Source organism: Halichondria panicea, chromosome 9 (assembly GCF_963675165.1).
Source record: "Halichondria panicea chromosome 9, odHalPani1.1, whole genome shotgun sequence".
Classification (NCBI taxonomy): Eukaryota; Metazoa; Porifera; class Demospongiae; order Suberitida; family Halichondriidae; genus Halichondria; species Halichondria panicea.
Window position 1 is genome coordinate 2124117 of NC_087385.1, and position 23341 is coordinate 2147457.

At 38.6% G+C, this 23341-nt stretch overlaps 5 protein-coding genes across 7 annotated transcripts; all 5 read right to left on the reverse strand.

The window, feature by feature from the left end:
• Positions 1–2505: 2505 nt before the first annotated feature.
• On the reverse strand, positions 2506–9300 carry LOC135341297 (gamma-aminobutyric acid type B receptor subunit 2-like). The gene is made up of 16 exons (XM_064537811.1): positions 8960–9300; positions 8637–8780; positions 8281–8451; positions 8106–8222; positions 7981–8046; positions 7173–7388; positions 6762–7043; positions 6612–6693; positions 6423–6551; positions 5566–5713; positions 5286–5421; positions 5007–5114; positions 4680–4817; positions 3243–3563; positions 2739–2903; positions 2506–2686 (listed from the first exon to the last, which is right to left on the reverse strand). The coding sequence occupies exons 1-16, from the start codon at positions 9215–9217 to the stop codon at positions 2669–2671; spliced, it is 2499 nt and encodes an 832-aa protein (XP_064393881.1). The 5' UTR covers positions 9218–9300; the 3' UTR covers positions 2506–2668.
• A 490-nt stretch (positions 9301–9790) lies between these two features.
• Positions 9791–14264, reverse strand: LOC135341298 (neurogenic locus Notch protein-like). The gene is made up of 9 exons (XM_064537812.1): positions 14013–14264; positions 13769–13914; positions 13611–13714; positions 13481–13548; positions 13332–13427; positions 12841–13275; positions 10124–12794; positions 10040–10072; positions 9791–9984 (listed from the first exon to the last, which is right to left on the reverse strand). The coding sequence occupies exons 1-7, from the start codon at positions 14230–14232 to the stop codon at positions 10513–10515; spliced, it is 3351 nt and encodes a 1116-aa protein (XP_064393882.1). The 5' UTR covers positions 14233–14264; the 3' UTR covers positions 9791–9984; positions 10040–10072; positions 10124–10512.
• A 426-nt stretch (positions 14265–14690) lies between these two features.
• On the reverse strand, positions 14691–15920 carry LOC135341236 (fibropellin-3-like; the record flags this gene model as incomplete). The annotated part of the gene is made up of 1 exon (XM_064537752.1): positions 14691–15920. A coding segment is annotated over one exon (438 nt), but the record flags the coding sequence as incomplete, so codon positions are not given.
• Positions 15897–17676, reverse strand: LOC135341299 (uncharacterized; the record flags this gene model as incomplete). The annotated part of the gene is made up of 7 exons (XM_064537813.1): positions 15897–16269; positions 16318–16752; positions 16809–16904; positions 16956–17023; positions 17075–17178; positions 17233–17381; positions 17466–17676. Coding segments are annotated over 7 exons (1395 nt in total), but the record flags the coding sequence as incomplete, so codon positions are not given.
• Positions 17677–18823: 1147 nt separating this feature from the next.
• Positions 18824–22348, reverse strand: LOC135341300 (fibropellin-1-like). 3 transcript variants are annotated; one of them, XM_064537814.1, is made up of 8 exons: positions 21766–22136; positions 21543–21691; positions 21371–21474; positions 21242–21309; positions 21094–21189; positions 20586–21023; positions 19128–20535; positions 18824–19074 (listed from the first exon to the last, which is right to left on the reverse strand). In XM_064537814.1, the coding sequence occupies exons 1-7, from the start codon at positions 21983–21985 to the stop codon at positions 19169–19171; spliced, it is 2442 nt and encodes an 813-aa protein (XP_064393884.1). In that variant the 5' UTR covers positions 21986–22136; the 3' UTR covers positions 18824–19074; positions 19128–19168. The 3 variants fall into 3 exon arrangements, with proteins under 3 accessions (XP_064393884.1, XP_064393885.1, XP_064393886.1); XM_064537815.1 differs by having other exon boundaries at positions 19186–20535; positions 21766–22133; XM_064537816.1 differs by lacking the exons at positions 21371–21474; positions 21543–21691; positions 21766–22136 and adding an exon at positions 22293–22348.
• Positions 22349–23341: the final 993 nt, after the last annotated feature.

Consider the following 23341-nt stretch of genomic DNA (forward strand, 5'->3'; position numbering starts at 1 on the left):
GATGGTAGCTCTCTGTCCAATTTCTGTGGAAGTGATAGTAACGTTGTCTAGTGAGGTTAATTCAATTTCATAAACTCCATGTTCTAAATCGATGGTATCCGTAGAGTATTTGCCGGGATAGAATTCCAAAATTGAATGTGAGGCTATCTCAGTGCTCGTACTTTGAAGCAGGAAACTTATGAAATCAATACATTTGGGATCGTCATAGCAGCTGCTACTATTTTTGTATGGTGCTACTTTGTATATGGTTGATTCTGCAAACGAACTGCAAAGGAGCACTGACAAGAAAAGTATGAGAGAGCTGAATTTCTCCATCTTTGTCAGTCGGGAATCGACCACTCTCCTACAATCTAATAAGTTAACATAATTATACTGATGTGTTGCTATAACCTAGATCTACATGTATAATTATACTAAATATACTCACCTGTACGTGGTTATAGCCTCGTATGACTATTTTCTTTTGCACTATGAGTTATATACTCATGCATTGAATTGGTTGCTTATGAAATGAAGTGCAAAATTCAGAATTGGTGTTTATACTTGAGAATTACATGTGTATTGAGTGTTATCTTTCATTGTTTGTATGTGTTCAATGGTGAATTGTCCAAATCTACTTAGTTTTTGTATGCTACTTTACAAAATGTCTTCTCCCTTCCCAGAACAAGTTCTACCCTGAAACCAAAACAATCTACTTGCCGAACCCCTCGTGGCCGAACCACAACCCTGTGTTCAAACAGAGTGGCCTCAAGGTCAATCTGTCACAATTGCAACTACCAGAACATGCATGCACGTGAAGCTTATAGCAAGCCTTGGTTTTAAGCAATGCATGCTGGCCTTTGTAGTATTACGTGTGTATGACTGCAGCTGGAGTTATTGGTACAACTTTTTTGGCAGTACATTGTGTGACTGTAATGAATGTGTTGATTATCTAGTGTATACTAATTTATTACCCTTATATACGTTTGGCTAGCATGCTCATAGCCTTCTTCTACACAGTTGCATGTGTATTATTGTGTGTTCAATGTTAGGTTCAGTCTTATCTCCCTGATCTTCTTGCAGGCTGGACGAGCTCAAGGCAATGGCTGGTCGTATCTTTGAGATGAGGGGAAAGCTACTCATCAACGAAGGTGAGAATCTGCTCTGACACTACAGAATCTATAGCATAGTAACCGAATTTCCAGTCGTTTTGCTATCAGTACAAGTGTCTTAAGTAAATGTGCTATAATTAATATTGAATGCCTTCAAAGCATTGAGAATCTCCATTAATTTTGATTAATTGTGAGGTGTTTTCTAAGGGCATGAGACTTATATACCGTATATTTTGAGGGTATAAATTATGTTAACGGTTTTTGCTAATTAAGCATGTACCGCGAACATTTATATACCCACGACTTTACGCTCGCATGCATGGTGCACTAAAGTAAACGGTCATTCCGCGAAAGTTTATACCCTCGAAATATACCCACTATAATTATATGGTAGATACTTCCCCTCAGATGCCTACGCATTGCAGACTCACTTATAAAAGCTGTAGCCAGAATCAATTGCAAGTCTGGAGATATCATATAGACGAGTGCTTACCTAGCATAGTAAACACTAAAGATCTATCCTTGAGGCTTGAGTTATTATTATTTGAGCAGGTAATTAATTGATGGGAATGACAATTTTGAGTAGTGACAGACTAAACCATTGGAGGAGTAGCTGACTTAGATCTACTTTGTGTGCATGAGACAGTTTCCACAGGGGCACGAGCCAATTATGTCGAATGTTCCCGAACTCTCTTATAAATCCGAATTTCTTTTACATGTATTGGCTACTCTAATATAACTTATAGTGATTCTTGTGTCAAAGGGATTCTTATGTCTATAAAACCTGTTAAAATGTTTTCTCTAATTAATTATAATGCTGACAAAAATTGTGGTAGGTAATTTTCGCATGCATACAAATCCAAATTTCTTTTACATGTATTCTAGAGAGGGTACTATATTTAAAATTAATGCAGAACTAGTATTAAACACTATAGTTGATAAGATCTACATGGGAAGTACATGGGAAGTACATGAGAAAAGTGCCTCAGAGCAGGTATACTATGGGACTTAGTATATATACCTGCAAATTTACTTAGTATACCTAGTATTCCGTTGTCAAGTAATTGTATTGTAGTCAAGCAGTTTGTGCATGCGCACTAGTATCTAAATGAGTTAGACACTGTTTTGTTGGTGTCCATGTGATTTATAAGCCCTCAGCCACTTTAGTACCCTCGCTACGCTCGGGATACTAAATCAGTGCCTTTGGGCTTCTAAATCCCATAGACACCTCCAAAACAGTGTCTAACTATTATTTAGTTCCGTCTCACAATACCCTCTTTTACCCTACGAACGCATTGTGGGGAAAATATGCAATTGGCGCTTTAAATTCAGACGATGACTATTGCATGCTGGTTTCTGGTAGACTGGTGGTACCCTCCTACTGGTAGTCAGTTTATAGTTTGTCTTTTCATCAAATTAATGAAGGTGTCAGATTGTACAAAATATACACACAGAAGTAATATAGCTAGATCTATATTATAGTGCATGAGCAAATAAAGCATTGGGTGAACAGTTGATCACGAGGAAGTATACAATGATTACTATACATCTAGCTGTCAATGTTTGGTAGATTCCTTCTACAGACTTGCCTGATCCTGCATGTATCAAGAAAAAGGCTGCATAATTATAGATCTAATATAAAGTTACCTTTTCGAGATGAGCCAGGTGTTTCTGTAGTTGGGCAATCTTTGCCCGTACCTCGGGGACAGTAAGAGTGCTCAGTTGCAGAGCGTCGCTTCCTATAGAGAAGTTGTGCGTGTCTCGTTCACTGAACAAATTCTCCCCGTTGGGATCTTTGTGGAGCAGGATAATCTGTAGATAAAGCATTACCAACGAACACAATCTGGCGGTGGACATTTAATAGTGATTTGCGTCAACATGTCTATACCGGATTTAGTATAATCTCTACTGATTTAGTAATCAAATTTGAGTTGTATCATTTCTCTAGAACCTGGAGGGTCTAGCTGCTCCACCGACAATGACAATGTGGAAAAATTCGTACTATAGTTACAATGGAACCCTTTCAACAGCCAGTGATATAAATGCAGTCTAAAATGAGCAGTGTACCTTCAACAATTACATTTCAAAATGTTAACTGAAAGTCTGTATATATATAGCGTTCAACGGTTAGAGCAAATCTGTTGCACTCACCTTTGGAATGAAGGTTAGACCCAGGAAGAGAGTTGCTCCAGCGAAGATGGCCAGCCCATACAGTGTGACGTACACATCACGATGGCTCCTGAGAGCAAACTCTGTCACTATCAGCATTGTGATAATCACCGTGTTGATGTAAATAATAGTGTACAGTTCTTTCGTATCGTTCAACCCCTTAATTTTTACTTTCCGTGTTGTGAAGGCCATGAAAATAGCTCCAAGTTGTAGTAGAGCTTTATACCCAAAAGAAATGGCAATCCAGACTGTAGCTGCTGTGCTGGCACACACAAAAATGAACACCCTCTCGTTCCTTCCATTCTGAAAATAACCAGAACAAATACGCATTTATTAAAAAAAAATTTATTAAAAAAAAAACCACCCATGAATTAGTATTAGTTATTGCCCAGCCAGAGTGCAACATGCCATATATTGCACTGGATGGACATAATGCCCTCGGCACGAGGGCACTAACTTGTTGCCCAATGACGTTAAACTCGTCTGACTGGTCATATAAATCGTAATAAAAGACATTTTGAAGGAATTTAGTGTATTCATTAGTTTTGCTGAATTCCATAGTAAATTTTTGGTTTTCTTCCCACTAGTAGTTTAAAAGTAGTAGCCTATGAAAGGGACCAAATGAGTTATTGAGTGGGTTGGTTAGGCATAAGTCCCAATTGGATATCTCTTACAGAAATCTACTGCATTAAACCATAGATAGAGTAGAAGAGGGATTGGAAACGGAAGTACCCTCGAAGTACCATCCGTGTATCTCTGCGGTTTTAATCGAGGCTTACTTTTTAACACGAGGGCTAAACATGAATAATTCATGAGAAAATTGTTTTGCTCTCTGTAAGAAGTCCACGAGCAGTTCTGCTGCTAAACATCAACTTTCTCTAATACTTGAGGCCATTTGGGACACAGGACACTACAAAGCCTTAGCTATATCAAAGGTACTATAGGAACACAAGCATGAAAAAGCGCTCGATCTGTGTACCTCTAGCTACTTCACGACGATCGAGATTATATTTTCTTTGTTTCCAATTGATACCTACTATCAGGGGGCATGTGATTCAGTAATGGGGGTAGCTCTGAGATGTATGCTTTGGACACAATAAGTTTCCCGGGCTTTTGCGGGAGTTATGAGGAGATACACGGATGGTCCCAGAGCCACTACGTAGACTTCATTGTAAACGTTTCCAATCCCTCTTCTACTCTATCTATGATTAAACACAGTGCAAGTGCATATAATCCAGTCCAATATATGGTAGTGATGCAACATGCCATATACTGAGCACTGGATTGCTTTGATCTGCCCACTCACTGGGTAACAAGTATGCTATAACAATTCCCACCAGCTGCATGTATACACAGAATGAAGTGTTGTGCATAATTATGTATAGGGTATAGCAAAGCCATACTGCTACGTTGTTTTACATTTTGGCGATCTTCATTGACTAGGGTGGCGTTGGCAGTAAGCCTTGACTCTGGAATGGCCGATCCCACTGTCATGACAACCATCTCCAAGCCCACGATAACCATAACTATTATCACCAGCATCCAGTCTTTGATTGCCTGTGAGATCACAACCATGCATGCATATTATGTGTTATATAACTAGATATCCTTCTTTTCAAAGGCCTATTGCATGCATGTAGGCCTGGGGTATCCTACAGTATCAAAAAGCATCGACTTCCTATTCCATTAAGTTAGTGATGGCAATAAAAAAAATACATGTAGCTGCATTCTTCAATTAAAAAGTACCTTCTTATTAGGAGTTGGGTTGCTGAAGATGTAGTAAATCCTCCATTGCTTGGCCAGAATGACAGCAAAGCAGAGAGTGTTGCCAACAGAGAACAGCCAAAACCGAAACTGAAAGAAAAAGTGAGTGTATGAATTTGCTCTGGAAGAGACGCAGTATGATGCTCTATGATGCTCTATGAAAGCCTAAGGGTTACTGTAGTTAAATTTTTACGTGTGCTTTGTTTTTGATATAGTAGGTATTTTGGTCTAAAATATTGTTATACATTATACTATCCTTACATTGCAGAATATGGTCTCCTCCAGTTGCTGCGAAAAACTTTCAGCTGATGTAGCATAGAAGAAAATTGAAAGGTAGAGCAATGTTGCCCCAAGAATTATAAAAAAGTTCAAGTTTGGACTTCCAAGTTTGACGACACTGTTTGAAAAAGTGGTGCAATATCAGTATAATTATTTTAACATCTAGCTATATGTAAATAACTCTATTATATGATCCCCCTAGTCACTTCCAAAGCCATCAGACCATTGTTTAATGGGGTGGGTACCCTGCTTTGGCACTCACCGCTTGTTTTTGAATGCCAAATTGAAGATCAAAGCAGCTGTAACAAAGATAAGCCCTATTACACCTAATGAGCTGAGTATGGATGTGATAACAATGTGAGTATGATCCAGTGCACGTTGTGAACTGCCATCATAGGGTATGACACCACCTGCCCGTATGGGAAAAACACAGTTGAATAATTATTTAGTGCATTTGAAAACATTGAGTTCAATTTTTCTCAATCCTTCCTAATTAACATGTTCAATGTTAAGGGCAGCAGTTATCAATATGAGTGCATAAATGAATTACTTGTGTTTTTGATCCCAAGAATTTGCTTTATATCATGATTATATAGCGGCGTCTAATAGATCTAGCCATGCACTTGAGTGTGTTTAGGGAAATAACTAGAGATTGCTTGAAGATACAAAGCGTGTAATGTTGCTAGGTCTAGCCAATGATCTAAACCAGTTAGACTATGCCTTTGGGTCACTGTAACACATAGATACCCCATGCCCATGATACTGTTGTTAAAGTAACAGACCGAATCCAAATATATAACTGGTTTAGACACTTTTCGTGGGGCGATAAGTATAAACATGGGCACCAATGCATATAAGGATTTAGACCCACTTTTCGAGTTTGTTGACGAGCTAGAGCTAGCAACATTACATCATTAATTTGTATATCATAAAGCAATCTAGTTACTGGGAACTATAGCTCATAATTCCCTGCTAATTTAAACACATGCATTCAAGTGGATCTAACTATTACGTATATACCTCATCCTCAGCCATCACATTCTCAGTGTTGCAATGTGTACATACATACTTACCGGCTCAGAGTAATTATGTTGGTGTGTATACGTATCATGTGTGTACCTGGCCAAATGGTGCTTTCACTTTCGCCATTGGTGAACAAGACTGAATCATAAGTGTCAGACACCATGTCTCCCACACCTCCTCTATTCGTCACCCTTGCCACAGTTGGTCTAGTCACAGTGTACGTAGCTAATGTACAACAGATAATATGCACGCAGTTAAGACAAAAGAATTGTGATATGTACGTACCTTCCTGTTGTTCCACTCTGTTTTGTCTAAGTCTCACGACATTATCAGGTCTAGCACCATCCTCCCTGAATTCCACAGGTCCCTGTTGAAACAAGTACACCCTCTCGAGGATAAGGCTGCCTTGAAACATTGGAGACTACTACAACTCACCGTAATCCCAAGAATGTTGACCTCATGGAAGCCACTCCTCAGGTAACATCCCATCTTTTCATTCGTATAGTTGAAGTGGTGTAGTGATACAAGCTCCCCCGCATAAGCCTCACATTCACTGATAATAGTTCCATTTTTCATCCATTTGTCCACTAGGTCCAGTCCGTAAGCGACCACCCACATTGAGTCGTAAGCACTCCCAAAGAAATTGAGTGGTGTATAGTTAGAATAGCGTTCTTCTTTCAAGAGGCTTTGATACTTGTCTGAGAACTTTGTCGGGGTCTAAATAGCAACAGTAAGAATGGACACTACTGTTTATCTATGTACTGATAGGAATTTGTCACTATCTTTGGAACGTGCATTACAGGAAAACAATAATTGTTGTTTACAACAGAACCTATACACACTTACAATTCCTGAGTAAGACACTGTAGAAGTATTTTCTATCAGGTCATAAGTCTGAGGTGTCAGTGCTAGTGTGTTGTTTAGAGCCATCATAACTTCTTCTCTGGTGCAAGAGCTGTTGACCCGTTCATAGGCCATCTCCCACCACTCAGTCATGTATCGACCGTGCATTATGAGCACTATCTCCTGGTCCAGCAGTCTCTGACCATACTTTCGATAGGCCTGAAAGATGTATATAAATACCGTAAATGTCATAGACTTCAATTGTAATACGATACCGTATAGAATGTAATTGTGGTAATTGTTGTAAGGTGGTGTATATATATACAAAATTTGACTTAAAATGAAAACGACAACTTTATATTATATACCCATGCATTACACGGTTATTTGATAGGCCTGTGTATATAGGTAGGTATGAATAGTTTAATTATGATACAGTGATCATCTAACATGCAAGTATGAAAAACTAACACTACCCACTTTATTAAGTTACAAGATAATAGCCTCGGGTTTTGAATGCGAGTCTCTTTCGATTGCGGTTGCAAGTTTTCGGATGAATTGTAATCGAAAGACACCTAAAGAGTGAGCGCACTCGAAACCTGGTGTATGATAGGCCTGTGTGAAGGTAGGAATAATGACAGGAATTGTGGGACTTTCCGACATGCAAAAGCAGGAAGTAGGAAGCAGGAAACGTTAGCTTTGGACACTGCATGTATATGTACACTACCCAATGAAACTTTTGCGTATGTTTCATCAAGTTGGATCTTTCAAAACTGACCTGCTATGAAATGTTCTATACAAAATTACGTACCTCACACAGGATGTGGTAGGTGTGGTCCTCAAATGTATTGATCATAATGATTCGGTAGTCGTCAGCCTATAGTGTCAACAAACATGACTTGGTTTCGCAGATTTCGTAGGGAATTAATTACATACCATGTTCAGAAATTGTTCATAGTCAACTACATCCATTTTTGAAGCTTCTCTGATCATTCCTGCTTGACCAAGATCCCAGCCATTCTCTTGAAATATATTTCGCAACCCCTCAGCAACCTTTAGTTTTATAGCATTGTTACCGATAGCGATGAGCAATGAGCATTCATGCACTTACTGAATCGAGGGGACTCTCGTCCTGATTAATGACAGCCATCCTGGTCCAATCAAAATCTTTCATAATCGTTTGAATGGTAAGAGGCTCGTAAACATAACATGGAAGGGTGTGAAAAAAGGTCCTGAAACGTTTTCTATTACTCAGCACTGGAGCACTTGAAGCAAAGGAAATCTGCAAGGAGACTTTTAATATCTCACATTGTTTTTGGCTTTCGGTAGACATAAATAATTGCTTAATAATCAAACCACTGCCTTGGTTCACTCGATCTACTGACACATATTTTTTGTGGATTAGATTGAGTGCATGCATTCATTAGGGTAACACTAAGGTACCTCCTACCTGTAGTGTGAACTTACATGAGGCACATTCCAATGATGGCTGATCTCAGCCACAGGAATGGTGGCAAAAGAACACCCACAGCACATTGAGGTGATGTAGGTGGGCTCTGTCTCACTGTCGAAGTGTTGCAAGAAACTTTCCAGAGCAATTGTAGTGTCACACTAACGGAAATGTCATTCATGCATGTGAAGAGTTTCATGTTTCTAGTGTATGTGCACTGTAAAAACAAATGGGTTGAAATAACCCATTTTTGGTTGCCTGAATTGCAAAATTGCAATTCAGGCAACCAAAAATGGGTTATTTCAACCAATTTGTTTTTACAGTGTGTTAGTGTTATTACCTTTGAATCCAGAACTTGTGTGTACTTGAGGTTGTAATCTGGGAGCAACCTAGAGTCATTGTTGATCTGTTCTAGAGCAAAGTCTATAACTGGGATGCCCCCAGAAGACAGTGGACTGCCTGTTAGAGCTGTGATAAATGAGAAATATAAGTCTCTTTTGTTGGCATCTTGAGCGTGGCTTAGAAGTACACAGCACAGTAGAGTTGTAGCCAACACTGTAAATGGTTGATTAGATCTAATTCTCTTTGTAGCTTTCATTTCTGAACTGTATAGATCTTGATTTACTTGCTGTTAGATCCTCACTCTTTGTAAAGCATGTGCATGGCCATTATATAGCTTCATTGTTTACTTAGTCTGCTTCCTTTTCATTGAAGTGTTCTAAACCAATTACTAATACTAGCTCTAGCTACATTCCAAACTGGTTGACAATTAGATTATAAGTACACACGTACGTTCATGCATGCATGGCAGTGAGATTTGAAACTTTACAGGCTGCATTAAGCATCACTTCTATTAGAGAGAAACCGTATTAATGGAGTTGCCACATCAACTCTTAACCTGTATAACATGTTGCAGTGAACATTTGATGTTACGAGCTGCTTGTGTACAGATGGGGTCGATTTTCTCATTGCTCTCGTTCTAAGAATTGATTTGTCTGAATGTACTGCAGTGCATGGGGTTTTGTTTGTTGCTAGCTACTCTTTGTTGTCCTGTGTGAGTATAACCTTAATAGAAAATATGCCCACTCATAGTATCAAGAGTTCATTAGGAACTCTTGATAGTATAATTATAGTAGTACTATATACAGGTTCCACATCCTTAATTTTACTTGAAGTTTTTACATTATAATGCTAATCAATATTCCTATTGTATTGTAAGTGCATGCATGGCAAAGTGGTTTGCTACAAACTTTATGGTTCTGTAATCTAGCAAATAGAAAAGGTTCAACAGTATAATTATGTATAGAGGCTAATATTTAAGTTTCCTCCATTCTTGTGTGTACAAGTCTCAAGGTTTCAGGTTTTCTGCAAAAATCAGATTCGATAATTATTGTATGTGCATGAAAACTTAGATATATACCTTTGTGCTCTTTTGAGTCTTGACTTTGAGTACCTGTCAGTACAATTACAAATAATCAATGACTCAAATCTACATTTTGCTCACCTTCAATGCTGCTGCCAAAGACAGGGTTTGGTACCATAACACCACCTACCGCTGGTGATCCTGCCACATCATAGGTTGTCTTCTTTTGACGCAGATTGTACCGTGATACAAACAGTAGCATTAATGTTATCAGAAACAATATTAGCAAGAAAGCACCAATAGCAATAGCAACCACAGAAGCAATCACTGCTGTAGTGCATGATATCCCAAGAACCGAATTGCACGAATTTTTAGTAGCATCGATTGTGGAATTAGGTCTTGAACTACTGGTTAGTCTGCAGTCAACACCACTGAAACCATCTGGACATATGCAATGTGTTATAGAGCCGATTCCTTCAACACAAGTGCCATCATTTTGGCATCGATAAGTAGGTGCTTTATCACAAAAATTATTCGTCCATTTGGCACCGATCCCCACTGTATCCATCAGCACATGTGCAAAAATATTGGATGCCAATTTCTTCAACGCATGTACCCCCATTGAAGCAGAAATCTGGCTCACAAAAATCAAGATCTATCTCACAAACATTACCAATAAATCCATCCATGCAGTCGCAGCTAGTCTCAGTTCCAAAGCCCTCAATACAGCTCCCGTTGTTCGTACAGTTAACAGCCAAGTCTGTACCACAAAAGTTATCATCATTTTCACAATGATCTCCACTAAAACTAAAGGAGCAGTTACAAAAGGTTGTTAGTCCAAATCCTTCGATGCATATCCCATTATTAAAGCAGAAGGTGGCTTCGCAGAAATTTAAATCGGTTTCACATCGGCTACCTAAAAAACCAGCAAGGCAGGAACAGCTAAACATTGGGCCGAATTCCTCTACACAGGTTCCATTGTTCTCACAACTTTTACTGGTGCAGGCAAAGAAAGATGAATCGTCTTGATCGCAAACATTCCCAGAGAAACCATTTGGACAAATGCAACTGATTCTTGATCCTTCTCCCTCGATACAAGTGCCTTCATTTGCACAAGTGATTGGCTCACAGAAATCAAGATCAATCTCACAAGCATCACCAGTGAATCCATCCATGCAGTCGCAGCTAGTCTCAGTTCCAAAGCCCTCAATACAGCTCCCGTTGTTCGTACAGTTAACAGCCAAGTCTGTACCACAAAAGTTGTCATCATTTTCACAATGATCTCCACTAAAACCAAAGGAGCAGTTACAAAAGGTTGTTAGTCCAAATCCTTCGATGCATATCCCATCATTAAAGCAGAAGGTGGCTTCACAGAAATTTAAATCAGTTTCACATCGGCTCCCCAAAAAACCAGCAAGGCAAGAACAGCTAAACATTGGGCCGAACTCCTCTACACAGGTTCCATTATTCTCACAGCTAATACCAGTACAGGCAAAGAAAGCTGTGTCGTCCTGGTCGCAAACGTTCCCAGAATAACCATCCAAACAAATGCAATTGATTCTTGATCCTTCTCCCTCGATACAAGTGCCTTCATTTGCACAAGTGATTGGCTGACAGTAATCAAGATTGATGTCACATCTTGGACCATTGAAGCCCTCACTACACTCACACGTAATAGGCTCACCATTGGTTTCAGAACAGTTTCCATTAAAAGTGCAGCTATTCTCAAGACAAAGTTCTGTTTCACACTGATTTCCACGATAGTTGATAGTACAGTTACAGGAAATATTGGTACCAATACCTTCAACACATGCTCCACCATTGTGACAAGAGTCCTGGTCACAAAATGGGAGATCCAGCTCACAATTTTGGCCGGAAAATCCATCAACACATTCACAAGTTGTCATTGTTCCTACACCTTCTACACAAACACCATTGTTCATACAGGTTGAATCAGTACAAAACCCGAGATCAGCTTGACAAGCATCTCCTGTGAAACCAATAGCACACATACAAGAGAAAGCTCCATTATCCAGGCCAGCATCGATACAAGTACCACCATTCATACAAGGTATACCATTACATGGGAACAAAGGTATACCACAGTTCAGACCAGTGTAGTCTGGGGTACAATCACAAGTGTAGGCTCCATTAAGTAGGTTGTTACAGGTTGCATTACTTAAGCAAGGGGCCTCATCACATTCATTGATATCAACAGCACATGTATATCCTGTGAAACCTGTCAAACAAGTGCAAGAAAATGTTATGTTTCCATCGATACACGCACTACTACCAAAGTCACTGCAGGGACCAAACGGAGCTGGACCAAATGAGCAATAATCTATATCGTTCTCGCAAAGGTCACCAGACCAGCCTTGGTAACAATCACATGTGAAGCTGTTGACATCGTCTATACACACTCCATTTTGACAGGGACTAGCGACACATTCCTTAATTTCAGTTTCACAAAATTCTCCGATGAATCCATCGATACAATCACAAGAGAAAATACCAAATCCATCGATACACGTGCCATTGTTACAGACTCCTTGGTTTAAGGCACATTGATTTATTTCAATCTCACAATTCTCACCAGTAAAGTCAATGGTGCAGTTACACATGTAGTTTGTAGTGCCAATGTTCTCACAGGTGGCATTGTTAAGGCAAAGGCTAAGAGCACATGGGTTGAATAATGTCTCACAAAATTGACCTGTGTATGCTGGATGACAGTTACATGTGAAATTGAGTTCTCCACTTATGTTTAGTGCTCTGCAAATTCCTTCATTGAAGCAGGTTACATCTTGACAGGGATCTGTTGGAATTGTATAAAGTGTACATGGAATTGTTTACATACATACCTGGCGTCCCAGTGATTGTAACAAACAAAGAAGTATCAATATCCGTGGATACATCCATACTGCCTTCTAGACTTCCAAATACCACTGCATTCAGATTTATACTGAAAATGGCCAAATTGTCACTGAACAGTTGAACAGGAATTGTATCACGAAGAAAGATCTGTTCTTGAATTACAATAAAATTGTTTTGTCTGTCTAAATTTGTAAGTGATGAACCTTGATAATTCTTTTCTCTAGAACCACTGTCATATCTAAATATATTCTGAATTGTTTCGGTTTGTAACATTGTCAAAAATATACCCAAAATGCTATCAAAAGCTGTTTCATTCACTATCACTGTGTAATTCAGTACTCCTCTACCAACTACAACATCAGCCTCATCGAGAGTCAAATAATAGGCTGTGGCATTAGTTATCAGTGTAGATGATGCTGGCCCTGTAATGAAACAATACTAATGAAAAATGTATTATTATCTTTATTTTATATCTCACATTGTTGGCAAGTTGCTGTTGTATGATCTCCATAGGATCCAAAGGGGCACACGTCCGTGCAGTGAGCTGTCAATAAGTATTCCGGTGGTTCACAGGCTGTTTAGCAGTGAACAGTGGTTTATGTAAGCAATTATATAATTATCACTTACGATGTTCATTTATTTCAGTAGTTTTCAAATCAGCCCAAAAGATTTGCATTGACTGTACAACTGTGTATCTAATACCAAGGTTGATAATTACTGTTAACACACACTTTCAATAACGTTTGTTTTGTCTTACACAAAGTATACTGGACCTGAGCCTTTTGGAGGAGCTGTCCATTCAAATGTAACGTTCATTTTACTGCTCCCATTCACATGCGTAACTGCACTGCCTAGGGGGTACTGTGAAGGGGGTGATACATGTAATCAATAATCAATTTGTTGTTATAACTATACCCGAGCTTGATCACAGTTTTGAAAACCATACTTATTGGTGTTTGAGGATTGAAAAATTCCAGTAACATTGTCAGGAAACCCAACCTTTCTTGCCTGAATTTGAAAGCCTTTGAAACTTGAATTGGAATTGTTCGCTTGTAGTTTTACTGTGTGTATGTTGTGAATGCATTTTATGATCATCACATGTATCATATTGTATGTACTTTTCTTTACAAAATGCTATATACATATACGTATGTATTACCTGTGTAAGTAACTCCAGGAACATATTGATACAGACCGCTTGGAGCAAGAAATTTGTCGATAGTAAGCTCAAATGAGTTTGTTTCTACTGGTCGTGATGAAGCTCCATCATGGTTTGGCTGTAAGGTAGAACAGGCCTCAGGTGGAGCTCCTGATGAATAAGCATCACTTTGTTGCAGTAGTGTAATAATTAGACTGAGTATAATAATGAGTCGATACATTCTTGAGCTAGTGATATGCTGTAGATCTAGTAGCAATGTTTGAGCTACAAAGCAATGATTATAATTATGTTCTCAGGCAAGAATCTGGAATCACCACATGACCATGAATATTTTTATAATAAAAATGGGTGGATGTGTGCAAAAAAATTCTGAATTAAAGGTTAACCCATTTGGTCTGAATTTAGCACCTAAGTGTACCGAGACCAATACACCCACACAACATAATTTGTTGAAGCATATAGTTGAGTATAATTATGGTCATGCAGTGGTCAGTCGCTTTAGCACTACCATAGCATTACATGCAAGCATGCATGAGCAAAACAATTTAAACCAAGAAAGAAAGACTTTCCTAATTGTAAGGCACGTTGCCCCCTCCTGAAAAACTCGTGCTTCAAAATAACTTATTGCATGTGAATCAGAACGATCTGCAACAAAATGGGTGGAGTACAATGACAGAATGTGCTATGTTTTATACACCAATTTATAACTGGATGATGAATAGTAAAAGTTCAAGGGTATGCGATAAAAATAAGAACTGCATTGGTGAGCTAATAAGTAATGTAAGGTTCTTCTTTCTCTGTGTACGAGTCAAAATTTCTGCATATCAATCATCTACAAAAAAGAGGCAGTCTTGTAATGAGCTCGATTTTACGTATGAATACTTACCTTTTTAATTGTTAGTTTTGAGTGCCTATACTTATCAGTACTCATTGACTCTATTTCATTTCTTGAACTCACCTCATTACTCACATAGATAGGGTTCGATATCATAATACCTCCTACCACTGGTGGTCCTGCCACATTATAGGATCTCTTCTTTTGACGCAGTTTGTACCACATTACTAATAGTAGCATTAATGTTGCCAGAAACAATACTAGCAAGAAAGCACCAATAGCTATAGCAACCACACCACCAATCGTAGCTTTGGTACATGATATTCCAAAAACCAAATTGCACAAATCTTGAGTGACATCAATTGTTGAATTTAGTCCTGAACCACTAGTTAGTCTACAGTCAACACCACTGAAACCATCTGGACATACGCAATGTGTTATAGAGCCAATTCCTTCAACACAAGTACCATCATTTGGACAAAAGTTTTGATCACAAAACGGGAGATCTAGCAATTTTGTCCGGAAAATCCATCAACACATTCACAAGTTGTCATTTTTCCCATACCTTCTACACAAATACCACTGTTCATACAAGTAGAATCAGTACAAAACTCGAGGTCAGTCAGACAAGCATCTCATGTGAAACCAGTAGCACATTCACAAGAGAAAGCTCCACTTCCAAGGCCAGCATCGATACAAGTACCACCATTCATACAAGGTATACCATTACATGGGAACAAAGGTATACCACAGTTCAGACCTGTGTAGTCTGGGGTACAATCACAAGTGTAGGTTCCATAAAGTAGGTTGTTACAGGTTGCGTTATTCAAGCAAGGGGCCTCATCACATTCATTGATATCAACAGCACACGTATATTCTGTGAAACCTGTCAAACAAGTGCAGGAAAATGTATTGTTTTCCTCTACACACACACTACTACCAAAGTCACTGCAGGGACCAAATGGAGCAGGACCAAATGAGCAATAATCTATATCGTTCTCGCAAAGGTCACCAGACCAGCCTGGGTAACAATCGCATGTGAAGCTGTTGATGTCATCTATACACACTCCATTCTAGAAGACAGCTGGGACTAGCGATCTCTACAATCACAAGAGAAAATACCAAATCCATCAATACACGTGCCATTGTTACAGACTCCTTGGTTTAAGGCACATTGATCTATTTCAATCTCACAATTCTCACCAGTGAAGTCGATCGTGCAGTTGCACGTGTAGTTTGTAGTGCCAATGTTCTCACACGAGGAATCATTAAGGCAACGGTTTAGAGCACATGGGTCGAATAATGTCTCACAGAATTGACCTGTGTATGCCAGATGACAGTCACATGTGAAATTGAGTTCTCCACTTGTGTTTAGTGCTCTGCAAATTCCTCCATTGAAGCAGTTGATATCTTGACATGGGCCTGTGTTGGAATAGTGTATAAAGTGTACATAGATGTTCACATACATACCTGGCGTCCCAGTGATTGTAACAAACAAAGAAGTATCAATATCCGTGGGTACCTCCATACTGTCTGCTAGACTCCCAAATACCACTGCATTCAGATTTAGACTGAAAATGGCCAAATTGTCACTGAACAGTTGAACAGGAATTGTATCACGAAGAAAGATCTGTTCTTGAATTACAATGAAATTGTTTTGTCTGTCTAAACTTGCAAGTGATGAACCCTGATAATTCTTTTCTCTAGAACCACTGTCATATCTAAATATATTCTGAATTGTTTCGGTTTGCGACATTGTCAAAAATATACCCAAAATGCTATCAAAAGCTGTTTCATTCACTATCACTGTGTAATTCAATACTCCTCTATCAACTACAACATCAGCCTCATCGAGAGTCAAATAATAGGCTGTGGCATTAGTTACCAGTGTAGATGATGCTGGCCCTGTAATGAAACAATACTAATGAAAAATGTATTATTATCTTTATTTTATATCTCACATTGTTGGCAAGTTGCTGTTGTATGATCTCCATAGGAACCAAAGGGACACATGTCCGTGCAGTGAACTGTCAATAAGTATTCCGGTGGTTCACAGGCTAAAGTTAGCGGTGAACAGTGGCTTATGTAAGCAATTATATATCACTTACGATGTTCATTTATTTCAGTAGTTTTCAAATCAGCCCAAAAGATTTGCATTGACTGTACCACTGTGTATCTAATGCCAAGGTTGATAATACACATTTTCAAGAAAGTTTGTTTGTCTTACACAAAGTATACTGGACCTGAGCCTTTTGGGGGAGCTGTCCATTCAAATGTAACGTTCGTTTTACTGCTCCCATTCACATGAGTAACTGCACTGCCTAGGGGGTACTGTGAAGGGGGTGATACATGTAATCAATAATCAATTTGTTGTTATAACTATACCTGAGCTTGATCACAGTTTTGAAAACCATACTCGTTGGTGTTTGAGGATTGAAAAATTCCAGTAACATTGTCAGGAAACCTGACCTTTCTTGCCTGAATTTGAAAGCCTTTGAAACTTAAATTGGAATTGTTGTTTGCTTGTAGTTTTACTGTGCGTATGTTGTATGCATTTTATGATCATCATGTGTATCATATTGTGTACTTTTATTTACAAAATGCTACGTATATATTACCTGTGTAAGTAACTCCAGGCACATATTGATACACACCGCTTGGAGCAAGAAATTGTTCAATAGTAAACTCAAATGAGTTTGTTTCTACTGGTCGTGATGAAGCTCCATCATGGTTTGGCTGTAAGGTAGAACAGGCTTCAGGTGGAGCTCCTGATGAATAAGCATCACCTTCTTGCAGTAGTGTAGTAATTAGACTGAGTATAATAATGAGTCAATACATTCTTGAGCTAGTGATGTGCTGTAGATCTATTGAGCTACAAAGCAATGAGTTCTCAGGCAAGGAGTTGGAACCACCCCAATAACACTTATGATCGTGAATATTTATAAAAATGGGTGGTGTGCAATAATGAAGCTCCATCATGGTTTGGCTGTAAGGTAGAACAGGCCTCAGGTGGAGCTCCTGATGAATAAGCATCATCTTCTTGCAGTAGTGTAGTAATTAGACTGAGTATAATAATGAGTCGATACATTCTTGAGCTAGTGATGTGCTGTAGATCTAGTAGCAATGTTTGAGCTACAAAGCAATGAGTTCTCAGTTAAGGAGCTGGAACCACCCCAATAACACTTATGATTGTGAATATTTATAAAAATGGGTGGATGTGTGCAAAAAAATCTGATAAAGGGTAACCCATTTGGTCTAAATTTAGCACCTAAGTGTACTGAGACCAATACACCCACACAACATAATTATGCCTCGGTGCGCATGCGCAAGTGAGGTATACGGTAATGTGTTTGTGTGTGCGTGTGTGTGTGTAGACTGCTATGCTCAAGGATCAATGAATGCAAGTAAGAGTTGCTATAGGCTTCTAGTCATGTTTTCTTGGATTTTAATTCGTGGATTTGCAAAATAATGCTTCGTTCTCGAGTTATGCCTAGTTTTGCTTATTTGAAATGCCATTGCAGCCTTTTCAGAAGAGCATGTAGCCAAACTTGTTTACCGAGTGTTGCTACTCTACGTAGTAGTTAGCTCTGCACTAGAGTGCTAGCTGCAAGAGTGAGAAGAGAGCTGCAATGCTCTTCTGCTACTATATAGCAGCCATTAATTTTAGTTGAATTTGACATCGATCGTTTTTAACAACAATCATGGTCAATCATTACCCACTCTTTGAGTTTGCATGCAGCAAATTGAAAAAAATGTTCATCGTGTGTATAAGCTATTAGCTTTATGTTATGTAGCTTTGGCACCTCCACCAAGGCATTAGCACCTACGGTGCTTTGATTCATTATGGTCATGCAGTGGTCAGTCGCTTTAGTACTACCATAGCATTACATGCAAGCATGCATGAGCAAAACAGTTTAAACCAAGAAAAGGAGTATTTCCTAATTGTAAGGCACGTTGCCCCCTCCTGAAAAACTCGCACTTCAAAATAATTGCTATCCTTATTGCATGTGTGAATCAGAACCATCTGCAACAAAATAGGTGGAGTACAATGACAGAATGTGCTATGTTTTAGCTATACACAAATTTGTAACTGGGTGATGAATAGGCTAATATAATTAAAAGTTCAAGGGTGTGCGATAGAACTGTATATTGGTCAGCTAATAAGTAATGTAGGGTTCTTCTTTCTCCATTTTTGTGTACGAGTCAAAATTTCTGCATATCAATCATCTACAAAAAGAGTCAGTCTTGTAATGAGCTTGATTATACGTATGAATACTTACCTTTTTAATTGTTAGTTTTGAGTGCCTATATTAATACTCATTTATTTCTTGAACTCACCTTCAACATTACTGTCAAAGACAGGGTTCGATTTTATAACACCTCCTACCACTGGTGGTCCTGCCACATTATAGGATCTCTTCTTTTGACGCAGTTTGTACCGCATTACTAATAGTAGCATTAATGTTGACAGAAACAATATTAGAAAAAAAGCACCAATAGCTATAGCAACCACACCACCAATCGTAGCTTTGGTACATGGTATTCCAAAAACCAAATTGCACAAATCTTGAGTGACATCAATTGTTGAATTTAGTCTTGAACCACTGGTTAGTCTACAATCAACACCACTGAAACCATCTATACATACGCAATGTGTTAAAGAGCCAATTCCTTCAACACAAGTACCATCATTGCGACAAGAGTTTTTATTACAAAATGGGAGATCTAGCTCGCAATTTTGTCCAGAAAATCCGTCAACACATTCACAAGTTGTCATTGTTCCCACACCTTCTACACAAATACCACTGTTCATACAAGTTGAATTAGTACAAAACCCGAGGTCAGTCTTACAAGCGTCTCCTGTGAAACCAATAGCACACATACAAGAGAAAGCTCCATTTCCAAGGCCAGCATCGATACATGTTCCACCATTTATACAAGGTCTACCATTACATGGGAACAGAGGTATACCACAGTTAAGACCAGTGTAGTCTGGAGTACAATCACAAGTGTACGCTCCATTAAGTAGGTTGTTACAGGTTGCATTACTTAAGCAAGGGGCCTCATCACATTCATTGATATCAACAGCACACGTATATCCTGTGAAACCTGTCAAACAAGTGCAGAAAAATGTATTGTTCTCCTCTATACACTCACTACTACCAAAGTCACTGCAGGGACCAAATGGAGCAGGACCAAATGAGCAATAATCTATATCGTTCTCGCAAAGGTCACCAGACCAGCCTGGGTAACAATCGCATGTGAAGCTGTTGATGTCATCTATACACACTCCATTTTGACAGCTAGGACTAGCACTCTCACATTCATTAATATCCGTTTCACAAAATGCACCAATAAATCCATCGATACAATCACAAGAGAAAATACCAAATCCATCAATACACGTGCCATTGTTACACACTCCTTGGTTTAAGGCACACTGATCTATTTCAATCTCACAATTCTCACCAGTAAAGTCAATAGTGCAGTCACACGTGTAGTTTGTAGTGCCAATGTTCTCACAGGTGGCATTGTTAAGGCAAAGGCTTAGAGCACATGGGTCAAATAATGTCTCACAGAATTGACCTGTGTATGCCAGATGACAGTCACATGTGAAATTGAGTTCTCCACCTGTGTTTAGTGCTCTGCAAATTCCTTCATTTAGGCAGGTTACATCTTGACAGGGATCTGTGTTGGACAAATGTATAAAGTATACATAGTATTTTTGACGTACATACCTGGCGTCCCAGTGATTGTAACAAACAAGGAAGTATCAATATCCGTGGGTACCTCCATAGTACTGTCTGCTAGACTCCCAAATACCACTGCATTCAGATTTAGACTGAAAATAGCCAAATTGTCACTGAACAATTGAACAGGAATTGTATCACGAAGAAAGATCTGTTCTTGAATTACAATGAAATTGTTTTGTCTGTCTAAACTTGCAAGTGATGAACCCTGATAATCCTTTTCTCTAGAACCGCTGTCATATCTAAATATATTCTGAATTGTTTCGGTTTGTGACATTGTCAAAAATATACCCGAAATGCTATCAAAAGCTGTTTCATTCACTATCACTGTGTAATTCAATACTCCTCTACCAACTACAACATCAGCCTCATCGAGAGTCAAATAATAGGCTGTGGCATTAGTTACCAGTGTAGATGATGCTGGCCCTGTAATTAAAAAATACTAATGAAAAAATGCATAATTATTAGTGAATGTTATATTTATTTTGTATCTCACATTGTTGGCAAGTTGCTGTTGTATGATCTCCATAGGAACCAAAGGGGCACACGTCCGTGCAGTGAGCTGTCAATAAGTATTTCGGTGGTTCACAGGCTGTTTAGCAGTGAACAGTGGTTTATGTAAGCAATAATTATATAACACTTACGATGTTCATTTATTTCAGGAGTTCTCAAATCAGCCCAAAAGATGTGCATTGACTGTACCACTGTGTATCTAATACCAAGGTTGAGAATTATTGTTAACACACACTTTTCAAGAAAGTTTGTTGTCTTACACAAAGTATACTGGACCTGAGCCTTTTAGGGGAGCTGTCCATTCAAATGTAACGTTCATTTTATTGCTCCCATTCACATGGGTAACTGCACTGCCTAGGGGGTACTGCGAAGGGGGTGGTGCAAACAATTATTCATTGTTTAGGTGCCGTAAGAAACTATAATAACTCATACCTGAGCTTGATCACAACTTTGAAAACCATACTCGTTGATGTTTGAAGAATTAAAAATGCCGGTAACATTGTCAGGAAACCTGATCTTTCTTGCTTGAATTAGAAAGCCCTTGAAACTCACCGAATTGGAATTGTTGGCTTGTAGTATCACTGTGTGTGTGTTGTGAAATTATTTTGCATAGCTACATTTAGTGTTCCTATAATTATAATAATTATGTTAATACCTGTGTAAGTGACCCCAGGCACATATTGAAGTACACCGCTTGGAGTAAGAAATTCTTCGATATCTAGTTCATATGGGTTTGTTTCCGCTGGTTGTGATGAAGCTCCATCGTGGTTTGGCTGTAAGCTAGAACAAGCTTCAGGTGGAGCTCCTGATGAATAGCCATCACTTTGTTGCATTAGTGCAGCAATTAGACTGAGTATAATAATGAGTTGATTCATCTTTTCAGAAACTGTGTTGCTATATAATTCTTGGTTAGCTATAATTTCTGTATGACCTGAGAATAACACAATTGCATCTGTTGTGTGGTGTGCAGTGAACCTAAACAATGTTTTCCCTTGTGAAATGTCTGTTTAGATGCAGTGAAATGTTTATTTTGTCCTTGGCGCTTATAAACAATTAACTCGGCTAAAAATCTGGAATTGTACAAACTCAGTGACACTTTGCATTGACTGTACCACTGTGTATCTAATAGCAAGTTGATTTTGACACACACTTGCAATAATTAAAATTTGTTGTTTGTCTTACACAAAGTATACTGGACCTGAGCCTTCCGAGGGAGTAATCATTCAACAGTAATGTTCATCTTACTGCTCCCGGCATTCACATGCTTAACTCCACTGCGAGGGGCACTGCAGGGTGGTGTAATTAAATTTTGTGTTTGTCTTACCAGAGCTTGATCACAGTTTTGAAGATCATCGTTGTTGTTTGAGGAATGAAAAATTCCGGTAACACTATTGTCAGGAAACCTGATATTTCTTGCCTGAAACTTAATTGGCTTGTAGTATGACTGTGTGCGTGGTGTGAAATAATTGCACATTAATTTTAGTTACATAGCTAGATCTACATGTACTATTCTTACAATAATACCTGGAGCAAGAAATTTAGCTCAGAATTAAGGATTTGTTTCCGCTGCTGGTGTGATGGAGTTGGCAGTGAGGTAGAGCTCCCGACGAATAGGTTATTTTTGCACTATAGTGTAGCAATTACCTCGTGTACAATAATTAGTTGACAGACTATAATAATTATAGGGTAGCTTTAATTTTTCTATAATTATGGCCAGAGAATAACACAATCACATGTGTGGTAGTGTGCAGTGAACCTAAACAATGTTTTCATTTGTGGAATAGTTGATGATTTATGTGGAAATGCAGGAAACTGTTTTATTTTGTCATGTTGTTCGAAAACCTGTAACTGCAAGAACTGTACCTAGATAACTAACTATGTGCTTTATATATAAACACTCGAGGTGAAGCCTCTATTTTGCCAACTACACTGTGTACATAAGTAGAGTTTGTTGGGTATGTATCCTGAGCAACCTTACAATGCTCAATAGTAAGTCATGGAACAGTCGTATTTGATAGAGTAAGTGCATAAGTTTAGTTCGATATAATTATTGCGTTGTTCATAGTTGCTTCATTCTTGTGTGTACAAGTCAAGGTTTCTGTTTATCATTTTTTTTTATTTTATAATAATTCAGCATATAGCATAGGATATACACAATTAGCTAGTAGCTAGATGTAAAGTGCATCCTAAACAGAAAATATTTAAACACACTGACAGTAACAATACCTTCT